Below are 22,299 nucleotides of genomic sequence, written 5' to 3' on the forward strand. Positions count from 1 at the left end.
GCTGAGGAGGGAGGGAGGAGAGGAGAGGAGGGGGAGGAGAGGGGTGAGGGAGGGAGGAAGGAAAAAAAACTCAAAGAGACTTTTTTTTTTTCTTTCACTTGTGACAAAAGCTGTTCACATATGGGTGGGGCCAGACCAAGCGACCTAACTAAAGGCTGAATTGGGTGAAGTCAGTGGTCTATTGGGTGAGGAGGTGTGCTGCCTGGTGGACAGCAGGCTGCAGGAGGAGGAGGAGGAGGAGGAGAGCCTCGTCAATGGGACTCTGAGCTGACTGTGAAGGAATTAGTTCCACTGCTCTCTACAATAGTTTTCTTAGGCGTTGCCATTCTGAGCCGCAGCATCTGCAGCCCTTTGATTTTCCAGCCCAGTGGAGTGTAAACACCGGGGATGGAGCTGCACCTTAGTGTGCAGTGAATGCACCCAAATTCAGCCTGCACTTCCTGACATAAATCTGATGTTATCTAACAATGACCACACGTACAAGTTCATTGTTGAAGAGGTTTATTGTTTTTGTTTAAGTGGGAATTATTCTGCTTTAAAAGGTGTAATATGTAAGATTTTAGTTTAAAGCTCCAGTGTGGAGGATTTGAGTGGATTTAGGGGCAGAAATGGAAAATAACATTCAAACGTATGTTTTCATTTGTGTATAATCACCCGAAAGGACTGTTGTGTTTTCGTTACCTGTATCTTACCTGATGTATCAAATCCTTACGCAAAGTATCAGCGCCTCACATTTGTATTGCATTTAGCTTCAGTGTGTTTATTAATGTACTCTTCACCACAACTCATAGACATACTCAGCCTGTGATACAGCATCATGAATACACAGCTTCATTATTAAGGGGTAGCAGGCAACAACTCAGCAACTTCTGGCTAACTATCACATTAATATGTATCATTATGAAATGTAATACAGTTCAGTCAGTCCACTCAAGCTGTTGTCCTAATAGGTATCGTGTGGTCACATAGCTGCCCAGAGGACAAACATGTGTCAGTTGCCTCACAGAAACTGTGGTGCACGTCATCTTCTTTTCTTTACAGTAACAAGAAGTGATGGACTGTGAGACCCAGTCAAATATTTTCTGTGTTTAGTCTTTTTGTATTATGCAAGGTCAGGACCAACAGGAAGAAACGAGGGCCTCCGGCCCACAGAGGATGAATGCCATGATAACTAGTTGAAGTCTCAATGAGCCAAGAAAAGACACGGAAAATATGTGTGTAATGAGGTAGAGAAAGAGAGAGAGAGAGGAGAGGGAGGGAGGGTGATTATACACATCTGGCTGAAGAGGGGATGAAGAGTACAGGACGTCAGTCAGATTAGGAACTGATCTTTGTGTAATCTGTCAGTCACTTTGACTTACAGCCGGCTTCCCCAGTACTGTTTTCAATAAACAGATCATGAATGACACCTGTTTCTCAAACTGAATGTGTGTGTGTGTGTGTGTGTGTGTGTGTGTGTGTGTGTGTGAGAGAGAGAGAGAGAGAGAGGGAGAGAGAGAGAGAGAGAGAGAGAGAGGGGGGGGGAATACTTGGGTGGCCTGCACACCTGACCACCGTGTTAAGGATCGTGATGGATGCTCATCCATGTGGGTGGTGATCACACACGTGTGTGTGTACATTGCACATACACCTACAAAGCTTCATGTTTTCTGAGCAATGTGAGTAAGAAGAGGAGGCACACTTTCTCTCCCCCCTGCTCTCTCTGGGTGTGGTCCTGGTTCTTCCTTCAGGCCCATCATGTTAATGAAACATACCTACATTTTGGGAGATTGACCCACTGGACAGTGAAAACATACTGCTGGGTCTGTAAACACACACGGGTCCCTGGTAGAATATTAGCTCGGGTGCACAGCACTGAGACTTTAGCACAGTCACACTCATATGAAGTTAAGCACAACAGGCCACACAGACTGTGGAAAAACATCGTGTATGTGACATCAGCCGTGGCTCTCTGAAGAGACTTTTTGAAGCTTAAGTTGGGTTCACCACTCACCGCCATCTTTGTCAAATTACCGAAGCCACAGTATCTAAATTATTTAGGCAATGAGCCGGGAGGAGCAGAGGTCGGGTGAAAACACACCACCACAGTTCATATGATCGCCTGAAACTATTCTGAGTTGAGTAAACAAGCCCCCTCTGAGACTTTGAGCTGTCGTGGAACAAAATAACTTAATCTGGAGCAGTTTCATATGAGTGGGTAACACATGTGCACACAGGTGGCAGGATCCAGATTCCAGTGATCTACCAGTAAGGCACAATGCCCAATGAGGTGTCCATTATTAAGGATTGATGGAGAATGTGGAGGCCGGAACCGTCCAGCGGTTGCCTCCCGTTATACCATGGTCCAAGTTTTTTAAAAGCAATAACTCCGTTTCCCTGACAACATTTGAGGGTTTGACTTATCAAAATGTTGTTAGCTACCACAGTAAATAAGAAACTCAACTTGATTAACTAGTCCTCCCAGCTCATTGAACCTTTGAGCTTTGGATCTAGTGAAGCAGTGAAGAAGAATCCTGCTGGTTAGTAATGACTGTAGATGTTTTATGAGGAAGGACACTGAACACAGAATATAAACAGAACTTCCAACACAGGGCATCTTTAAGATGGGCACAAACTGTGTGTCTCTATTAATGTTGAATATTGTGTTTACCCACACGACACTTTGTAGTTAGCCTTTGAATCTTAATACTTACAATGCATGGATAAAATGACTGGCGATGATGTAGCTGTTCAAACTAAAAGTGTGCATGGAACTCCTCAACAATGTTTAAAGGATTCTCTGCAGGATTTATTGGTTGATGTTTGTAAAAAAATCCAGGTGCAGATTATAATGCTGATATTAAGAAGATTATAATTCTGATGCTAATACAATGGCTGATATACACATATTTTTGTGCACTTGTGACAATGATATGTAACAGAGGCAGGACGTTTCTTTAATTTCTAAAACAACACCAGTTCACTGAAACAGTAAACGTGACCGGGAATTAGAAGAATATTTTACTGCCCATCTCGTAAAAGAAAGCTTTCATATCAGCGCATGTTGGGAAACATCTACACATACCAATGTATCTGTGAGAGGCAAATATTGGCCAACCAATATATCAGCGGGGCTCTAATAGTAACAATCAGCTATCTTTCTCCAGAGAAACATTCAGACATGGCAAAAAAATAAAATCCAGGCAGAGGGGAGGTAGTAGTAACACAGTTTTTTTATTAGTTTTTTTTTTTTAAGTAAATGGAAAGAAAGAATTAAATGACTTTCATCTTTTTATTAGTCACAATAATGTGAAATACTACTACAATAATACTACAACAGGCTAACAATGGTTTATAACATTTCGTTTGCTCGCAGCCATGAGGGAAATGGACCATGAACTTGTTAAAGTGCAGTTGTCCAAAATTTCAGACCTGCCTGAAGTTCAACCAATGGCCTGAGAGCCAGACTGTTGATCCTTCAGGGGAAAACAACAAATCTGGCAGAAATTCAAGCCAATTCTAAAATTAGTCAGCGGCAACCAGTTCTGAGAAGAATCAGGGTTAATCTGTACAGTGTCTGTCTGGGTTTATGCATTTGCTTAATCAGTTGGCCGTGGCAGTTGACTATTATGCAACCGCACTCAGTTTTGTGTAGGGGATGGGCGCATTTTACATTAATTATCATTAAATGTTTTCTATCAAGTCAATTAATCTTCCCTTCTTTCTTTTTGAATGAAAACCCTGAATCCAAAACACATTTCGGAGTCAGTCGTGGGGACATGTGCAAATGATCTACTGTGGACACAGGAATGATTCACATTTTTCTGACCAAATGAGTGAGCCGACTAATGAGCAAAAGAACGTGCTGTATTATTACTGCGTCCTTGGCAACTTGCTCCACTCCGCTCCGAGGCCACTCGACATCCCAACACCATAACAAACTGTGACCACAGTTATCACAACCCTCACCGATGCAGACAGAGAAACGCAGTAAAATGTCCCTGTTTTCAGTTAAGTTCAAGGTCAAAGGTCACAGAAGAGGAGTGAAACAGCAGAGAGAGAGAGAGTTGCCTATGCTCCGAGCCCCGCGGCCTCCAAATAGAAAAGCAGTGAGTGATATTTCTGGTCGGGGTCGAGGGCCGTGAGGAGTGGATAGAGGGGCTTTTGTGCCGGGCGTCACACCCTCACAGGAAGTGCTCCCTTTGCACTCTGCTGTGGTGAGTGGATGCTTATTGGTGGGAGCTAAGGTTCAGGAATTTCATTAGCTGTGTTTGGGTGTACTGGATGAGACCTTGACCACCTTCACAGCGGTAAAGCAGCAAATGGGTGCGGCTTTTAATGGAATACACCAAGTTTTGAAGAGACTAACCTCTGCCCTGACTCACAGGCTCAAAATGCTACTGGTTGGTTCTTAATCTGGATTCTTTCATGTGATTTATTATTTAAAAGAAACCCTGAGCTCCCTGATTTGTGTTCTGGCAAATTTCAGACAGCAAAAAACTTTTTTCCTCTGAAAACTATCTCTGAGGACCTCAGTGGGCTTTTTGCTTATATAGCAGTTTATACATTAAAGGCTGCCTACTCCTCTGCACTGACCACACTAATAAACCAGCTCAGAGGGCTGCAGTGACCCACAGTTCACTTCCACAGGCTTTATTTTGACAACTGAATGGCCTCTTAGCTCTGCTCCACGCCAAACAGACCACCATTGATATGATAGGACTCTCTGCCTCACTACCTCTCTCACACACAGCAACATTAATACAGTATATATAGTAAATATATATATAAACAGTAATGGGACAGTTAGTTAAAGATCTCGCTTAGATCCACATACAGTTTATAACCTTTTTAACAGTAAATATTTAGGTAAATGGTTCGCATGCCAGCTTTCTTCAGAGACCAGACTGTATGTGATGAAAGGCTGACTGAAATCACACGTGCGCCTTTGAATCTCATGTGCAAACGAACAGGCAACCGCAGTGCCGCTGCAGAGTCGGACCTGTGAAGGCATGTCACAGCACTGCCATCAGTTTAGAAGAGAAACGTAACTCTTCAAGGAAAGAAAACAGCTTCCCTTTTCAAATTGTTGACGCACAAGTAATTGAAATTATGCTGCAGTGCTCCCTTCGGGGGTTGGATGTGAGTCACTGTGCCAGATGAGGGAGTTCAAGTAACTCAAGGTTCATGAGGGTAAGATAGAGCATGGGAGTGACAGGCAGCTTGGTGCAGAATCAGCAGTGATGTGGACGTTGGACGCGACTGTCATTGTGAAGACGCAGCTGAGCTTGAGGGTCTACCAGCCAATCTATGTTCCAACCCTCACCTATGGTCCTGAACTTTGGCTAGTGTGCTGAAAAGATTCAGATCAATGATAAGAGTGGCATTGACCTCGGACATCTGGCATGTATTAAAAGGAATAAGTTGGTTCTGGCATCTGATTCGGATGCCTCTTTGATGGCCCCTGTGAGGGTATTCCAGACAGACTCCATGGTGCAGACACAGAACACCCTGAAAGGACTGTATAGCCCGGTATCTTCCATGCGAACCCCCAAGAAAAGCTAGAGTTAGAACAATGTAGGTGCTACCTTACTAGCTGCTACTGTAACCAAAACCTGGATAAGCAACGTGTTTAGGAGTCTGACAGTTTGGGGGAAGAAGCTGTTGTTGATTCTGGATCATCTCACCCAGATGGTCAGATAGTCTTTGGGAAGGCTGAGATGAGTCTCATTATCCTGGAGGCCCTATTTATGCAGCATTTACTGTAGTTAAAATGTCATGGATGGAGGGGAGAGGAGTCAGAATAATGGACTCACTATCCTCTAAAGGGACTTGCTGTCTGAGTTATTGCAATTCCCATACCAGACAGTGAAGCAGCTGGCCGGGCCGCTCTTGATGGAGGGTGGAAAGGATGGATGGGGGAAAAGGCATCGGAGACCCTGTTGTGTCTTCTTGGTCAGGTTGGTGTAGTTGCTTGACCAGCTGAGGTCATCAGCAGTGTAAACACCCAGCTTGACCCATGCAGGCTCTGGTGGTAGGAAGAGGGTGGCGTGCAGTGTGGGCCTTCCTGAAGCCCGGTCATCTCTTTCATCTTAGTAACACCAGAGAAAGGTTGTTATTCGTGACAGTAGAGTGGAAGCCGCTCGACCTTGCCTCTGTATCCTGTTTCATTGTTGTTGCTGGTAAGGCCCAGCAGTGTCGGGTCGTCCCGATGTGTCTGAGTTCTTTCTGTCAGATAATCCAAAGTCAAGTAAATCCAGGCCGCTGCACCGTTGCACGCTGACATATTGCCAACTCTTTCAAGTTGACCCAATCCCTTAAATGCAAACTTCCCTCACTTCCTTCTCTTTCATGTTAAAATATTTTTTTCACCCTGAAAAGAGCCACACTAGTGCCTCTGTGAAGCTAATGCTCATTCAGCAGCTTGAAAGTTTGACCGAATCGTGGCACAAGTCAGGGGATCATCAAGGTTGCACCAAACTGGATGGTAAGCTACGTACAGTAATGGTTGATGTGGTGGACTGACCATCCCTGCTGTTGTGTCTAAAGAGAAGTTGTCTAAATCTGGAACTCAAACATCCATCCACAGTAAAATCAACAGTACTAAATGTATCTTTGCACTAAACTGCATGGAAATCTTGTCATTCATTCTCCAAATTCCCCCCCTCCAGAAAACCTAACTGACAGGCTAACAAGCATGAAACTAAACCTCCTCGGTTTAGGTATTCTGCACTTTGATATGCAGATTAGCATGCTACACTGAGCCCGCCCTTTCAAACAGATCAGAATGTATTCCTTTATCATCATCTATGACTCCCTCTGTGTGTGTGGCCCCATGTTTACACGGACTGCCAGTAATCCCTTCCTGCAATAAAAACGTAAAAATATCATTCCACATCACATGCCTGCATGCACCTGAAACATCCACCATGGATGTTGTTAATCCCCTCTCTGCTGACCTACAGGTGAGAAACAGACTGGAGTGCCTGTTGCTTCTTTCATGGCTCAGACAGTATTTGGACACTTATGGTTTCCAGCCATGATTGATGATCTTTTAATTTGTGCTCCGGTCCAGTAATGGTTAGTTTAGCAGCCCAAAAGCGTATGAAGGAAACGGCACTTGGGAGTTGAGCCTCTTTTGAGAAGCAGAATCTAAAATAGCAAGCTCCCTCAGTGCTCTTTCACTGACCTCTGTGTCTCACTTCAAGATCTTAGAGATCTTTGAATTCATTTCTGGTTCGTGAACATGTTTGAGTGTCTTCCTTCCTCATTCATCCCACTAGTGTCAAAACATTTAGCACAGCTGAGAACTCTGGGCTTGATCAAGAGGAAGCAAAACAAACATCCCAAAGCCTATCTCTTAGTAGAGTGATGTGTGCACACCAGGCAGGGCAATGTTTAAACAAAAGTTTGCTCAAGATGTTGGTCGACATGGATTTAGTTCTTCCACTTTGCAATAACTTTAACAGTGTACACCAAACATATATTTTGCAGATTATACGGTAGATGCACCATCAGTGAGGCTCGTTTGGCAACGCACAGGAAAGTGGAACCAACAATTCAGGCCTGTTATTGAGCCGAAGGGTAACAGATCTGCAGTGTGTCCGCGCCGAGATGAAACTGTTTATACACGCTGAGACAAACACGGCGAGATGTGACATTTATTCCTGACAGAGCTTTTGTTTATAGCGAGGATTTGGACAGAGGAGGTGTTTTGATTTCACAACGTGCTGCCAGGACTTGAGACATGTGAGAGGAGGGAGGATACGGGGAGAAAAGGTATTTGTTCAGCTTGGATGTTGCGGATATTAGTCACGGCAAATGTTCAAATACATATATAGTATCAGCTTCTTAAGCCTCCCTTAATACAATCAAAGCAAATTTAAAATATTTCACATGAAAACACAAGAAATAATTCCATTTGTCATCGATCGCATGCGGTTTTTGGACATTTGACATATGATACATTTTGTGTGAGGTGTTTGACGTTTTGCATGATAAATTTGGGACATTTGAGTTGTGCAAACATATCCGGGAACACACACACACACCCACACACGCACAAACATAAATATGCAAACAGATCCTCACAGGTTTGGAATGATTTCATACAATAAGAATGAAACGAGGAAAGCAGAAAAGCCTCCGTGTGTTTGCATGTTGAAAGACAGAGAGACTCACATATTCTGCAGGGTCAGAAAGGTTACATAAACACACTGTGCGAATAGGTTAACACACTAATCTCTGTCCCCTCTCCTGGAGAAGAAAGGGGTTTTTGTTGAAGTGCAATGATGACGCCTCTTTAGCTCATTCTGCCAAATGCCATTTGGTAGTTTGACTGGAGAAGCTCTGCTGTCTCTCTGGCTGACTCTTTGCGCTGTGATTTTCGACGCAACTTTGGCCTGCCTCCTGCACAGCTCTTTTCATTCTGCAGTCAGATTGACTTCCATGGCACACCTTGTTTTGTGGGCACAGTCATCATAAAAAGGGCCAAAACACACCCACACGTTCATGCAAGCAAGTCAAAACACGCACAGAAAAGACAGAGTTACTGTTAAACACTATTGTGGAAAGGTTCCTTTTAAAATAACTGTTTACTTTATGACCGACCTTAAAATTGAGCTGAAATTTTAATTCATACTGTATTTGTGTAAACAGCGAATCAGCATCCAGTCTGTGGGTGAGTGTTTCCCCATGCTCTCACAGTGTTGCCTGGAGACATGCTGTCAATGTCCATGGAGCGCTACTGACTGTAATACCTAACAGCTCTTAGCCTATAGCCTAAAAACATTCATACAAGTAAGTTTTTTGCAGCTTTATCCAATAGGCACACATAGCGTTTTATACCGTTAGCGATTTAAGCTACCTGTTCGCTTTTGGGATCATCCCTATGTTCCCCGGGTCCTATGTTCCCCGCTTTGTATGTGACCGGGGAACATAAAAAACGGTCCTATGTTCCCCACTGTTAGGGTTAGGGTTAGGGTTAGGTTAGGGTTAGGGTTCCCCAATCGGGGAACATAGGACCAGGGGAACATAGGTACGCTCCCGTTCTTTTTTGAGACTCCACATTCAGGAGGAACAATTGTCTGACCAAAAGTTACTACTTCACTACCAAAGTGAAAATAAGCAAGCTAGGCTAAGTAGCTTGCTTACTAGTTTTCACTTTGGTAAGATAATCAGTGGTAACGTTAGTTAGGCTAACTAGCCTGCTAACGATACCAATAATTCCAACGAGATTGCACCTGTTAGTCATGTTAGCGTGGCACAGTCATTTTCACAGCCATTAGCATTAGCGTTCTCTCTTTCATGGGTCCAGGTGGCGAATAACAAGACTGTCAAAACTCACAATGGCTAGTCCTGTAACATCAGCAGCACCATTAGTACATTACCCAGTGATTCGAATAACGACAGAGTAAATATACGGAGTCACAGATGACGTACAAAGACGTCCAAAATCACAGATGGGCTAACATTTTTGGCACACTAGCGGGGTAACTGCCTGCTGGAAAAGTCTCCACACTGGAGAAAAGTCTGGCTGAACTCATTATCCTTCTAGTGCAGGGGAAAAAATGGTCTGTCTTGTTTGTATTTCTTTAACCAGTCATAATGCAGCTAAGGTGCCCTTGCAGAACAGTGTGGGGGGTGAGAACTTGTTTTGGTGGAACATTTGAATGTGGAGAAGATACATGATAATGAATTTGACAATTACACGCAGATAACTAAAGGGAAGGAGAATACTGACTAAAATAGTCGGCCTACATTCTGTGAGTCATACTAGTTACAAACCATGTTTTGTATATAATAAAATCACCAGTACCAACATTCTCCATCACAAAACATACATTTCTTCTTTTTCGTAAGTACAATTTTCACTAAATAAGAACACAGGTCGAAACAAGCATCAAGAATATACATTTTTTTCAGCTATTTTCCTTTATTGTTCTCAAGGTGCACTTTTAAAACATGCTGTGCTGTCTGGCCTAGTGCCAGTGATGGTTTCAATCAGTCTATAAAAAAAAAAAAAACACTTTTCTAATCTCATATCAGGTGTAATGTAGCTTGTATTCAATGACAATGTGCTGAAAAAGATTTTCACCTTTCTCTCACTTTATCATTGTCGAAAAGAAAAACTGAAGCATGGAAATCTGAAAGCAATTCCATTAGAGCACTTGGCACATTCATATGGCGTGCTAAAACAAGGCTCAGCAGTACCTTCCTCAGGATATGTTCAGGGCTTCCTCGACTCAACCTGGCATATTATGATCAAACTCCCTCTCGCAGTACACTCATGTCAACTCAGCTTTCTCTAATAATGCAAGACAGAAGCTGCAGCTTAAAGCTCTCTCTTTTTCCACCTCCCCAAATATCCATGGGCTCAAACAGTGGGTCATTATGAAGAGTGATCAGTGAAAGGGCCCATTGATTTGTGGGGCTGGGGGAAGGTCATGTATGGAGAGAGAGAGAGAAAGCAAAGGAGCGAGGGCATGTATGACATGTGTGTATGTATGGCAGCTGACTTGGAAGTGCGGCGTCCCTCAGGAACCCCTCCAAAACATCCACCCATTTCCTCTGCTGGTGCTGAAGGTGCTCAGTGGGCCTGACGCCTCGCAGCTCTTCTGGTGCGTGTTCTGTTCTGGGTCCAAACATCAGTTATGGCTTCATTAAAGTTCCTAAAGAGCGGAAATGTGGTTCTTGTTCAGATTTTCCTCTGCCAGATCAAACCGTGTACTGCCAGTTCTTAAATGTGGAATGGTTAACTATGGGAATTCTGTAAGTCAGTGAACCCGCAGCGGAAACAAACCTCCCAGAGTTCATTGTAGGTAGTTTATTGGTCCAAGGTTGTGATGATTATAGAGGTTAAGAGGTCAAGATGCCCTGGAGGCCGAGGCAGGTGAGCACACCTTCTTACACGTGAGAGGGACTGTTTCACCTTAAGCTCTCGTGTTACCTTGTACTTTGACCTTTGCGACTTTTCACCCAGTGGCTCTATTGTTTGTATTCAAAATCCTCTGTTCTCATAGTCAGCGAAGGGCCACAGGTCGGACTCAAACCGTGGGCAGCTGCAGTGAGGACAAAGCCTCTGTACATGGGACGCCTGCTCTACCAACTGAGCTAATGGGCGCCCCTGTTTAATTTGTTTTAAGTATTGAACAGAATCTCCTAAGAATTCAACCAAAAAGGACTATTTATCAATTGAAAGCTGTATTAATATGCTGATGTATCAAGGCATACATCCTGGCCTTTTATCATGTCGTCCACTGCTCACATGGAGGTTTGATTCTGTATTGAACAGCCTTTAGCAACTCAACCAACAACCTGAGGCAAGTAAGTTTGCAAACACATAACAAATTCAAACTGTTTATAACGCAAGATATGGTAGTTTAAAGAAGAATTAAGATGAAAGACACAAGAGGTAAAGGTGTCATTTGTAAAAAAAAAAAAAAAGAAAAAAGGCCAGCATTTGAAGGTAGCTATCCACCTTATTCCTAGCTCCCATGACACCTTGTGCAAATTATGGGTGTGACTGCAGGCGTGTCATTTCACCAGAACCATGGTGACAGGATGCAATTCCTGTTTCCTGCACTTGTCAACACTGTTAATTCTTCACTCTATTCTTCTCTATTAATAATGTTAGTTCATTTTTTAATGTTTTAAGCTAAAATTCTGGCCATATCTTACACATTTCCTGTTTAACAGCCGTCTGTGGTCAGTCTGTAGCTTGTCCATAGTGCCCAACACAAAGGCACATTATTGCACTACTAATGGCATTAGCTCAAGGAAGCCATGTTAGTCATGTGTGGGGTCAATGACAACTAGTGAGTTCAAAATAAATGACTTTAAGTTTCATTTTCTTTTTGTGTTCTGTCCATTGAGCAGGAGTGACAGCTCTCTTATCTACCTTTAAGAGCTGCTTACCAAGCAAATCAGCCTCTGCAAACCTTCATATGAACGCTCTGTCCTTTGGTTCATACAGGCTGATGCAAATGCAATCTTAAGGTATGGTTTCCCCTGCTCCATCGTCTGCCTGTAATTACATTTAATGACCACGTTTGTGGATCCTTTACCATCAGCTTGGGTGCAGGAAGTATGGCCAGGTGTTGCTGTCAGTATGCAGCAGAGTAAATGGAGGTAAGAGAGAAAACCATGTGTTTGTGGGTGATTTGATTCTCAGTAACTGTATTTGTCTCTGTCTACTGCCTCCTCCCCTTCCTGACCAGAAAAACCCCACAGGGATAAACAAGAGCCAAAACACAGACGTGAAAAAAGATGGCTGTGTATGATGCAGACTGCATGGATGGTGACTGTGTGTGTGTGTTAGTGTGTGTGCCTGTTATTAAGATGCATCAACAGGAGATTACGTCCATAAACCATCTGGTTCAACTGAGGTCATGAAAAGGTGATTAGGGGCGATGATGTCAATGAAACTGAAGGCAGACTTTGTGTGTGAAACCTCCTCGTTAGTTAGCATATTTATTACATAATCACCAATCACTCCGGTAAAATTACAGCTAAGAATGGCTGGAGGGAGTTTCATTACTTCTCCAGTGATTGGTGATGGTGAATTGTGCTGTCTTTCATTATCTCCTGGCTGCAGCCGTCAGCTTGACAGTGATCTTTGTCACTCTCCCACATCACGGCCTTGACTGTTTGCCATTTACCAATTCTAAACCAAGAAAGCTTGCAGTGGTGGAAAAAGTACTCAGATTATGTAAGAAAAAAAATAGCCACTGTCTAAATATTCTTTTATGAGTAAACAACAAGTACTCCATATTTTTTAATCATATATTTTGAAGCATTAAAGTGTGAATGACTTTAATGTTGCAGCGGTAGAGGTAGGGCAGATTGTAATTACTTTATACACTGCTAGATAGATGTGAACTCCTCCCCAGGCATCATTAAGGTCTTATCTTAAACTATGATAATATATTATGAAGTCCAGTTATCAAATCAGTTGCAGGCTAGTAATAAAAAGTATGGAAGGGGATTGTAATCATTTACTTTTGACAAGTGAGAGCTTCCATCATTCCATTCCTCTGGGTACATATTAAGCCTTATTAATGCCGTGCAGCAGTTTTTTCCCATGCGAGCAGTGTGAATCCATGGATGACAACGTCTGGTTTTGTTTGGTCATTCCACCACTTTTTTTTTTTCCAGACTGAAATACCTCAACAGCTATTGGGTGGATCACGATGAGATCTGAAACAGATATTCACGGTCTGGTTAGGATGAATCATAATAACTTTGGTGATCCCCTTACTTTTCCTTTGTAGTTTCGAGTGAAATTCTGAGTTATTGTCATGAAATTAGGTTCAGACATTCCCTGTCAGGATGAATTGTAATGATTTGGATTATACAAGATTTTCATCAATTGTCATCATCAGGTCCAAATTCAAATGTGTCCAATACTAAAGTTCATGATCTAATATCTGCAAAACCAATAACATTCCCATCAGCATACATAGTGCCTATGTGCATATGTTAGCATCTTAGCATACAGACCATAGGTTTTATAGATTCAGTAGCAGAGGGGACAGTAAAGTTGAGTGTAGGGGCTGAATTTATCATACAAAGGCTTTTACTGGCACATCAGCCAGGGGGATTTTTCTTTTGATTTACCTGTAGTGTTGTATTGTGTAAAATGGGGCCGAAACCAAGTCTTTAATATACACATGGTTTTCCAAACACCTGTTGTATGACAGTCCTGTCCTGGGGCACAGGAAGCCAGGCTTTAATATTTCCAACGCCTGCAGCAGAACTTGAAATAAACAGAAGAAGAGTGATAGCTCCGGTCTATTAACAGACTTTGAATGCAATTTTCAAACACAAACTAACACGTTTATTGCCAAATGATATGTGGGCAGAGCAAGATATTTCTAGCTGTTGGAGAATAAAACATTTTAGAATCTGATTTTTTTCTATCATCGGGTGCAGAAGTGTTGGTGAACTTCCTCAGCAACATCCAGCTGTTCCAGTGCCGTGATCACATTCAATGGGTGGGCTGATGGTGCTTCCCAAACTCCCGCCGCATTCCTCGTGCCCTCCCACTGCCAACTGGCTTCCTGCCTGAACCTCAAAAATAACTTCCAGCCCCTGATACAGAAACAGATGGCAGATGTTTGTCATCAGGATTAGTCATTCAAACACAGACTGGACGTCAACTAAACAAGGTGACCAGGAGGGGCTTGATTCAGGCATTGATCCATATCAACTTGACATCCACAATGCAGCTGCTTCTAGTCTTTTAACACTCCCATGGCTGATTGTGAACCATCATCATACCAACCTTCTTTTTTTCAAAACACACTGGGTTATTTAAAAAATGCACAGTCACCAAGCCATGTATTTTAATTTTAAACATCCCAACCTTTGAGTGGCAGAAGATATTCAGGATTAGGGCATTGAGATACAACCTGCATGATATATGCAGTGTTTGGTAGCTGCTGAACTATCAGCCAGGTCTTCCCATTGGCAGCGGCAGCAGTCTGATGTTGACTCTGGGCCTTGAGGACAAAGTAGACTGCCACTGACACTGTTGCCAGAGAGAACCAACAACACAAACCCAGTGTGACCCCATGTGAACCTCAACAGCCTGCTGATATTGTATTCGTGGCCTGTGTGTAATGTACTGTAGATATATTATGCTTTACTCTGTGCAGCTGAATTGAAAGTGTAAATATACAACTTTCCAACCGCCAACCTCCCAGAATTTCCCACATATCAACATGGCTACCGATAGGAGCCTGGCTACTGTCCAAAGCCAAAAAACAACTGCAAGAATCCCACTGAAACACCTGGTTTTGTTTAAGGCGACATATTATGCAAATTTCCAGGGTCCTAATTTTTTTTCGGGGGTTACTAGAACAGGTTTACATGCTTCAATGCTAAAAAATGACACTGTTGTAACAGACACTGTTTTAGCTCCTATCTATTTAAGGCCCCCCCTCCCTCTTCTCTGATTGGTCAGCTGATACACGCCTGAGCCAGCACTGCTCACCATGTCTCCAGTCTGTTCTGTCGCGTTTTGCCCATACTGTTCACTCTTGTTTGACCTCAGTTTCTATCACTCTCCCTCATTGCCTACTTTGCCTCCTCCATCAGCGAGGCTCTATTTCTTTTGCAGTGTCATTGCCAGTTATTCCAGTTGTTCCATGGATACCTGGGGATAGCAACCCGGGAAACAATGCCTCTGTTTTGGTTGTGCAATGGCAGATGTGTTGCTTTTGTAACACAATACGACCATTTTTGCTGGAAAAATCAAGACACCAGACTGATAAGTTCAAAATAGTAAAAGTTATGATAAGTTAAAGCAAAAAAGTTGTTTATTGCTACTTCAATTTTATCAGGGGAAATGTTGTCGACAATCCAAAATACTGACCTTAACATCAGGGCCTCTTGGGAAACTGTTCCTGCTATTATTTATGTTTAACAGTGCATGGATACATCTGTTGGAGAAGAAACAGACATATCAATCTCACCACTAATAGTGGTGTGACAAGACAAACCTGAAACACAGCCACAATGTGGCATGATTTATGAGAGGACATGATGTGTGAATGCAGCGAGTTCAGACACATTTTCTACAGAAATAGCAGACTGATTTAGAAAGAGAAGATAAGAGAGAAGATAAGAGAAGGTCGACTGACCCCGAGGTCTCTTATCTTCTCAGTTCTGCAGACAAGGTTGAGATACCTTGTATCAGTCCAACCATCTTTACACACCTGGCACGAGCTCAACCTCGATAAAAAGTAAGCATTCAGACGTGTTCACTCAGGGTTCAACCTCTCTTTGTCACTATGACGTACACTGACAGGGAATCCTTGGTAATAAGGACAGGAAAGGCTACTGAGGCCTGAAAATAATTCAGATATATGAATAAAAAAATAATTTGAGGAGCTGAAACTGCAGGGACAATGATTTGCAAGTCCCTTAATTGTTACAATGAATTAATTTGATAAATCAGCTGCTTTTGAGGCTAGAGCAAAGGGAATTTGGAGCAGTCACCTCATGAACATGAGGTACATCGGCCGAGGGTTAAATAACCTTTCTCCCACTCCCAGAATGCCACTGTATTACAGACTGTCACACTCTCTGCTGCTGCTGCCTAATGTTGCATAACTCTCTGCTGCTAAAACAGTGTGAAGGCTGAAGGTTGACCTTGGCTTCAAATATCCTCACTCCTGTCACAGCCCTGAGATACCTCAGATACCACGTTGTAAAGTAAACCTAGGTACATGTTTGTAGTAAAGGTCATGACTCATCTAAAACTTGAGGAAAAACTGGGGGATAAGCTAAATCATACATGGAAAAATAATAGAAATCATTTATCAGTGATGGTTATTATAAAGTGCTACCATGAACTGTTTCTCTTATTTAACAAATTTACTCTTTCCAGGAAATGCTGCTTGTTTTATGACATAGTTAGTTACTAGTATACTTTTTGTTACTGCTACAACTAGAACTCCAATTTTGCTACCTGTAGCCTACTGCTATCAATACTGAAGATAATTTAGTTCTGATTCAAATTTAGAACAAAAAAAAAAATCAATACATTGTTTATTAAGATAGTGGTAGGCCTACATTATGTTTGATTAACTATGCTAAATCCCTTTAAAGGTGTAATATGCAAGAATTTTGGTTGAAATCAATAAAAAATTAACAAAAATGATCATCATAAAATCAAGAAATAACAATTTTGATATTGTGACATCTATATATTTTACTGCAGAGATATCTACGAGGGTTAGCTGACCAGCTAGCTGTGGCTCATTCCGCTCCAAAGATCCTTTGCTAGCAGTGTTAACAGGTAAATTTAACTTCATTTTTTAAACAAGGGTTTAAAAAACTAAATAAAGTTTGAGTCCTTTTGAGTCCTGCTACATCTTATTTAGACAATGGAGTCTTGATGATGAATTGAAGAGTCTCGCGGCCTGGGGAAAGCTGATCCGTGGTCTGGTGGTACGGCCGCGGATACTTGTGTATCTTTTGCCAGACGGCAGCAGGGTTAACAGACTGTGGCTGGGTGGGTGTGTCTTTTAATATTGTTGGGCTCTGTGCAGACATCTCGCTTCACCAACGTCACTGATGCTCTGTAGGTACCAATGATGTTCTGGGGGGTTTTAATCACCTACTGTAGAGCCTTCCTGTCCTGGGCCATGATGAACCATGCAGTCAGGATGCTGGTTATTGCACCTCTGTAAAGGTTGCCCAGAATCTTGCTTAACCACCAACACTTTCCTGGTCCCCAAGCTCCAAATGTAGACCGCGAGTTGCGTGGCTAACTGAGCCAGTTAGCTAACAGCAGTTACAGTTGGCAGCAGTTGGCGGTTACTCTGGCGATATGCTTCCCGCTATTTATTTTGAGTATTAATTCGACATGTGGCCAATACTTACATATTGCACCTTTAACACTAGATAAAAGACTCAGTGGAAATGATTAATTTTAAGGTGAAGTGGTGGTCCAGTCATGTTTCATTTGTTTGGTTTTGGATAGATATCACTTAATGGATATTATCACATGAAAACCCCTGTAGCCTGGTCAATACAGATATCTTATCAGAGTTTTTATGACTTATTCAATAAAACAACCTGCTACAATACTTTCTGAAAATATTTAATTTCAAAGTCAATGGAAATATTGAGGCATAAAGAAAAAAAAAGGATGTATTTTGTTTTTTAGCTGTAGCCTACACCTCCCACTGTGTTACTATAACTCCCATGCACCTGTTGCTTGTTGCTGGGAGGGACTTTGCACACATTAAGACCTTCAGTGCATTACTGGAAACAATAAAAACAGCCTCATTGATAAGGACATTCCGTCTCTTCCTTAAATCGAGAGACATCAGCTGCAGAACAGAGCTCAGTGCTTGTGGTCGTGGACCTGCGCATCCACTTGTTGAGTTCATAATAGTTCACCGTCGCTCTATTTAAAGAGGCAACAACATGGCACACGGTCTAGTCAGACGGGAGTCGGTGGAAACAGAGATGCACAAGTCCGAAGAGAAAAGAAAAACCTTCGTTTACACCAAGAAGCGGGGCTACGATGTCACCAGAAACCCCCTCCTCAACAAGGTGAGTTTGGGGACACTGTCGTGAGTTTTCAGTTTGTTTCTGTCTGTATCTCGGCATAAGGCATACAAGCTAGCTGCTGCCTTCAGGGGCTGTGGGAAATATTACCACTCTGAATAGAGCGGCAAACTCAAGTGTCAATATTACTGTTAAAAGAGGAGAATGTTCTTAAATATCGTGATTTACGTTGTTCAGCTCACTTTCTGGACGTGTAGGTGCTCAACCAGTGTTGAGTGATAGGCCTACAACAGTTTTGCTAGCTAGTGACTACAGTGCTAATGTTAAATATTGACACCTAGCTTACTAAGGTGTAAAACTGCTCTACATATCGAGTGTCGTTCCTCTTCTACTCCTTACATAAGCAGCAACCTTTAATAATATCTGTGTTTAGAGGTATGTATCTGACATTTTAACACTCGCACAAGTCTTCAACTTGTTATCTGCAATCTGCCCGGAGCACTCGAGGAGCACATGAACTCATCATTAGCCAGGAGGTTTAGGTATCAGCTTTAGAGCAGGTTATATTTAGATTTAAAGAGACCCAACGCTGTTGTCACACAGAGAGGGGCTTTTGTTAGGATTGCCCTGTCACGTATTGCTTTACAAAGGCTGTGGCAGCGTGGTGCTAGTGCGTTTTTCACACAATGAAGCACTACAGTATGTGATTCAGCATATTGTGACAAGCTGCTGCTGTGAGCTCACTGTGAAAGCTGATATCTTGACAGGCCTCATAAATATTAAAGGTTTTCCCTTTTCCTTTCTCTTTGTAAAATGAGGAACAGTGTTGAAATCATGCGACTAGTAATGCTGAGCAGCTTCCTCGTTGATCATGAGACTGGTTGATGACTTTGCACGCTCTTATTGTCGCAAACAAAAAGCCACCATTCTAGTCTTCCGAGGCTCTAACGTGACTCCTCTGACCAGTTTTTGCTGTTGAACTAGCCTGATGCATTTGTCTTAACAAAAGAGACTGTGGCAGCCTGTGAGCCTTTCCAGTGTTTTCTCCTGGTTTGTGTGGTGGGCCGGGGCCCCTGAGGTCAAGCTGTGGTGACGGGGTCTCTGTCCATGGTGCTGACTGACCATCCAAACAAAGGGCCACTCTTATGTCAAGTGTGCCCTTACAAACGGAGTGTAGAGGGACTGCTCTTTGTCACAGTCAGACTAATTTTAGAGCACTTGAGTGGGCTATTTCTTCCCTCTGTGCTGTTTTTGCACTCTCACTGGCTAAATATGTTCTCTCTTGAAAGCTACAAGCAAACATCGAAAACTTAAAGCCTACTGCGGTTAATCGTTACGATATTCTGGTTTATTTCACCAGGGACTTACAGAGTTTTTAGTGTAAAAGCTGTCCCAGCCTGATAAAGGTTGCAGTCAGTTGAGCAGCTGCCAGCCTGGGTGGTGTCAGCAGTGAGCTGATAAGTGAGACAGTGAGATTCAAACAGGCCAGTGTGTGTGTGGAGAGGGGTGGTGCAGAGCTGGTGACTGCACAGAGACCTGTTTGTTAGCTGAGTTAATGACTCCACTCCTGAGACGTCCACATACTGCACATCAGCCCTGTGTGTTTGTTTTCATATGTTTAAGTGTGCATGGTGTGGCAGGGTGAGGTGAGGGGTGTGCACAGATGCTTTATAACTAATAAGAACAAATTTGACACCCTTTGTAATCTAGGTGTTGTACACACATGTACTTTTTTACTGTGCGAGACAGCATTAAAGAGGTCATATTATGCTTTTTGGGTTTTTGCCTTTCCTTTCCTGTTGTATTTAAAGGTCTGCAAAGTGAAAAAGCCCAAAGTCTACACCAAAGAGAGTTACTCTCTCCCACTGAAACGCTTGGTTACTACCGTAACTTATGTGCGTCACTATGTAACAAATGTAAATTGTATAAATATATATATATATTTATATAAATATTATTAAATATATAGGGCTGTACCACAGCCATGCTTACCAGCTGCAGTGGCGTTGTTTTGATCACACTACCTTGCTGGGCGTGGCCCGCCCTACTCTGCCTCTGATTGGCTACATCCTGCCGGTTAAGTAATGCACATGTGCAACTCTCATCTAAGATTGAACAGAGGCGAGATGTCTCACTCCGTAGCTAAAACGGAGCATTCAAGACACAGTGTTTAAAGGGGTGCTGCAGCAATGCACCATGTGAGAAAAATAATGTTGTTTTTCTTAATTACAGTATGCAGCTCTATTCTACTAAGAGCCTGAAATAAAAGCATGAACCTGAACATTTGCATAATATGACCTCTTTAAAGAGTTGGCCATGATGGTGTAGTCATTCATATAAACACACTGTGTAGAAATGTGACAAATCAAAATACATCAACTTTTAGCGGACCGTCATTGAGAATACTTTATGTCGTGTCACAGGAAGTTAGTTGATTATATTGAGGGTCGGTTATTGAATCGTAAACAGAGCAACATGCTCTTTGTGACATCAAGTATTATGGTTTATGGGAAATATGTCCTTAATCTGGGGACACACCACCACTATGATGCCAAGATTGATTGATAGTTTGTTTTTTTGAAAAGACACATTGCATTCTCTTCTCCAGCATTTCCAATGTTCTTTCCAAATGATAACTGGTTCTTTCTTCCAGAGAGATCAAAATTTCAGTGTTGAGATTGTGTGGACTGAGTTTGTAGTAGGCAAAAATACAGGCATGCACTCAATTAGTGTCGCAATTGTATACAAGAGTGGCTTAACTTAAGTGTTCCAAAGTGTGGGTAGACTTCACCAAAGTCAACCAAACAACTGCAAAAGGCAATATTTGTGCCAGGGAACTTCCAACAAATTGGGAAAGTAATTTGCTTAAACTGACAGTACACAAGTTTTTGCTTTAACTCATAAAGTAAATGTTGATTGAATTATGTAATGGCTCAAGAATAATGACAATAACAATAATGACATAAACCAACTTTTTCTGTCTGCCACCAGGAACGAATTCTTGGGTAAATTAAAATAAATGAAATATTGGCTAAATGAAAGCTGACTGGCGATGCAGTCAGGCTGCCAGCCTGGCACCATTTCTATCAGCTTTCATGTCTCCATTTGAGACTAAATGAATGAGTAAACTCATGTTTTGTCCTGTATTGTTGGTACTTGCTACTCTGAGGAAAACAGAAAGCAATCCAGTTGTCTATGGACAGCGATGCCAACAATAATACCGCTTAAAAACACTATTGGGGGAAAGTTGTCTGTTTCCACTTTAAATGTTTATCTATCGTCTGTAATGTTAAAGTAAGCACTTGTGGCATTTTTGATAACTTGAGGACGAGTGCTCGGCCTCAGCCTGCTGCCAGTACTTCACTGCTCTTCTGTGGCTCAACAAATTCTGTGACTTCTACCAGTAAAACAAAGATCTCGCCTGCAGACAACATTTAATGCATTTGGAATGCAGAAAATCTGCAGTTGCTTTAGTTGATATTTGCTAAATGATAATCAGTTTTATTTCCAGTGTTTTTTTTTACACCATCATCAAGCATTACCACAGGATATGCTTGGTACCTGAGGTTTTTGTAATTATATGTTTTGAGTATTCTTCAGAAAATAAGCATAAATGTTAATATTGGCACCATTTGATGCTTCCAGCTTGAGGCTTAATGTTAGAAATCTTGCTGTGGTTCAGTGTGGGAGCTCTGTTGATACCAGTCACTCCATCTTAAAACCCCCTTTGATTTTCTGTTGATGAAGTTTGAATTTGTTTTGGCTGCATTTGCCTAACTGATCTGATTTCACACTGTTTCTTTTTAAAATCTCTTCAGATTAGCCTGACGGCTGTTTGCAGTAGAGGTCAATCTGGGACCTATGGCTTCAGCGCTTAAACTTGGCCCAGTAAACTGTTTGTTTACATCTCAATTTACACCTGGGGACCCTGAATGGCCCCAGTGTACAACAGGGCTCTTAAAGCGGGCTAGATGGGTTGACCTAAATTCATGTGGAAGCCTGACTGGTCTACCACTTAGGATGTTACACCATATTTTGTCTGTTTTAATAAAAATCTGTTGACAATTTGGTCATAGACATTCAAATTGGAACCTTCAATGGAAGATTGAAGATATGTTTAAATCATAAAGCGTCTAAGGACACAAATATCATTTTAGTCACAGTTTTAAGAGAGTGATGGTCTCTTTCGTGCTCTTCTCCCTTTCTCCATTTCCATACTTTTTCTTTTAACTTATGTCAAGAGTGAATGTTACGAGAGCGCGTCTACTTTGTTCTTCAGTTTACTAGAGACTTTCT

At 42.1% G+C, this 22,299-nt stretch overlaps 1 protein-coding gene and 1 long non-coding RNA gene across 2 annotated transcripts in view; one reads left to right on the plus strand and one right to left on the minus strand.

Moving 5' to 3' along the window:
* Nucleotides 1-13,876: 13,876 nt before the first annotated feature.
* On the minus strand, nt 13,877-15,424 carry LOC311259626. Its single transcript, XR_014622924.1, has 3 exons — nt 15,356-15,424; nt 14,975-15,136; nt 13,877-14,070 (listed from the first exon to the last, which is right to left on the minus strand). It is a non-coding gene; the product is annotated as an uncharacterized lncRNA (long non-coding RNA).
* Nucleotides 15,425-17,727: 2,303 nt separating this feature from the next.
* The window catches only part of me1 (malic enzyme 1, NADP(+)-dependent, cytosolic), an 86,447-nt gene continuing 81,875 nt past the window's right edge, over nt 17,728-22,299 (plus strand). The window contains exon 1 of the mRNA XM_084357942.1: nt 17,728-18,048. Within this exon, the coding sequence (XP_084214068.1) occupies nt 17,920-18,048 (129 nt within the window). The 5' untranslated portion in view covers nt 17,728-17,919. The remainder of the gene's footprint in view (nt 18,049-22,299) is intronic.

Source organism: Pagrus pagrus (genome assembly GCF_965226575.1).
Source record: "Pagrus pagrus genome assembly, chromosome: 7".
NCBI lineage: Eukaryota > Metazoa > Chordata > Actinopteri > Spariformes > Sparidae > Pagrus > Pagrus pagrus.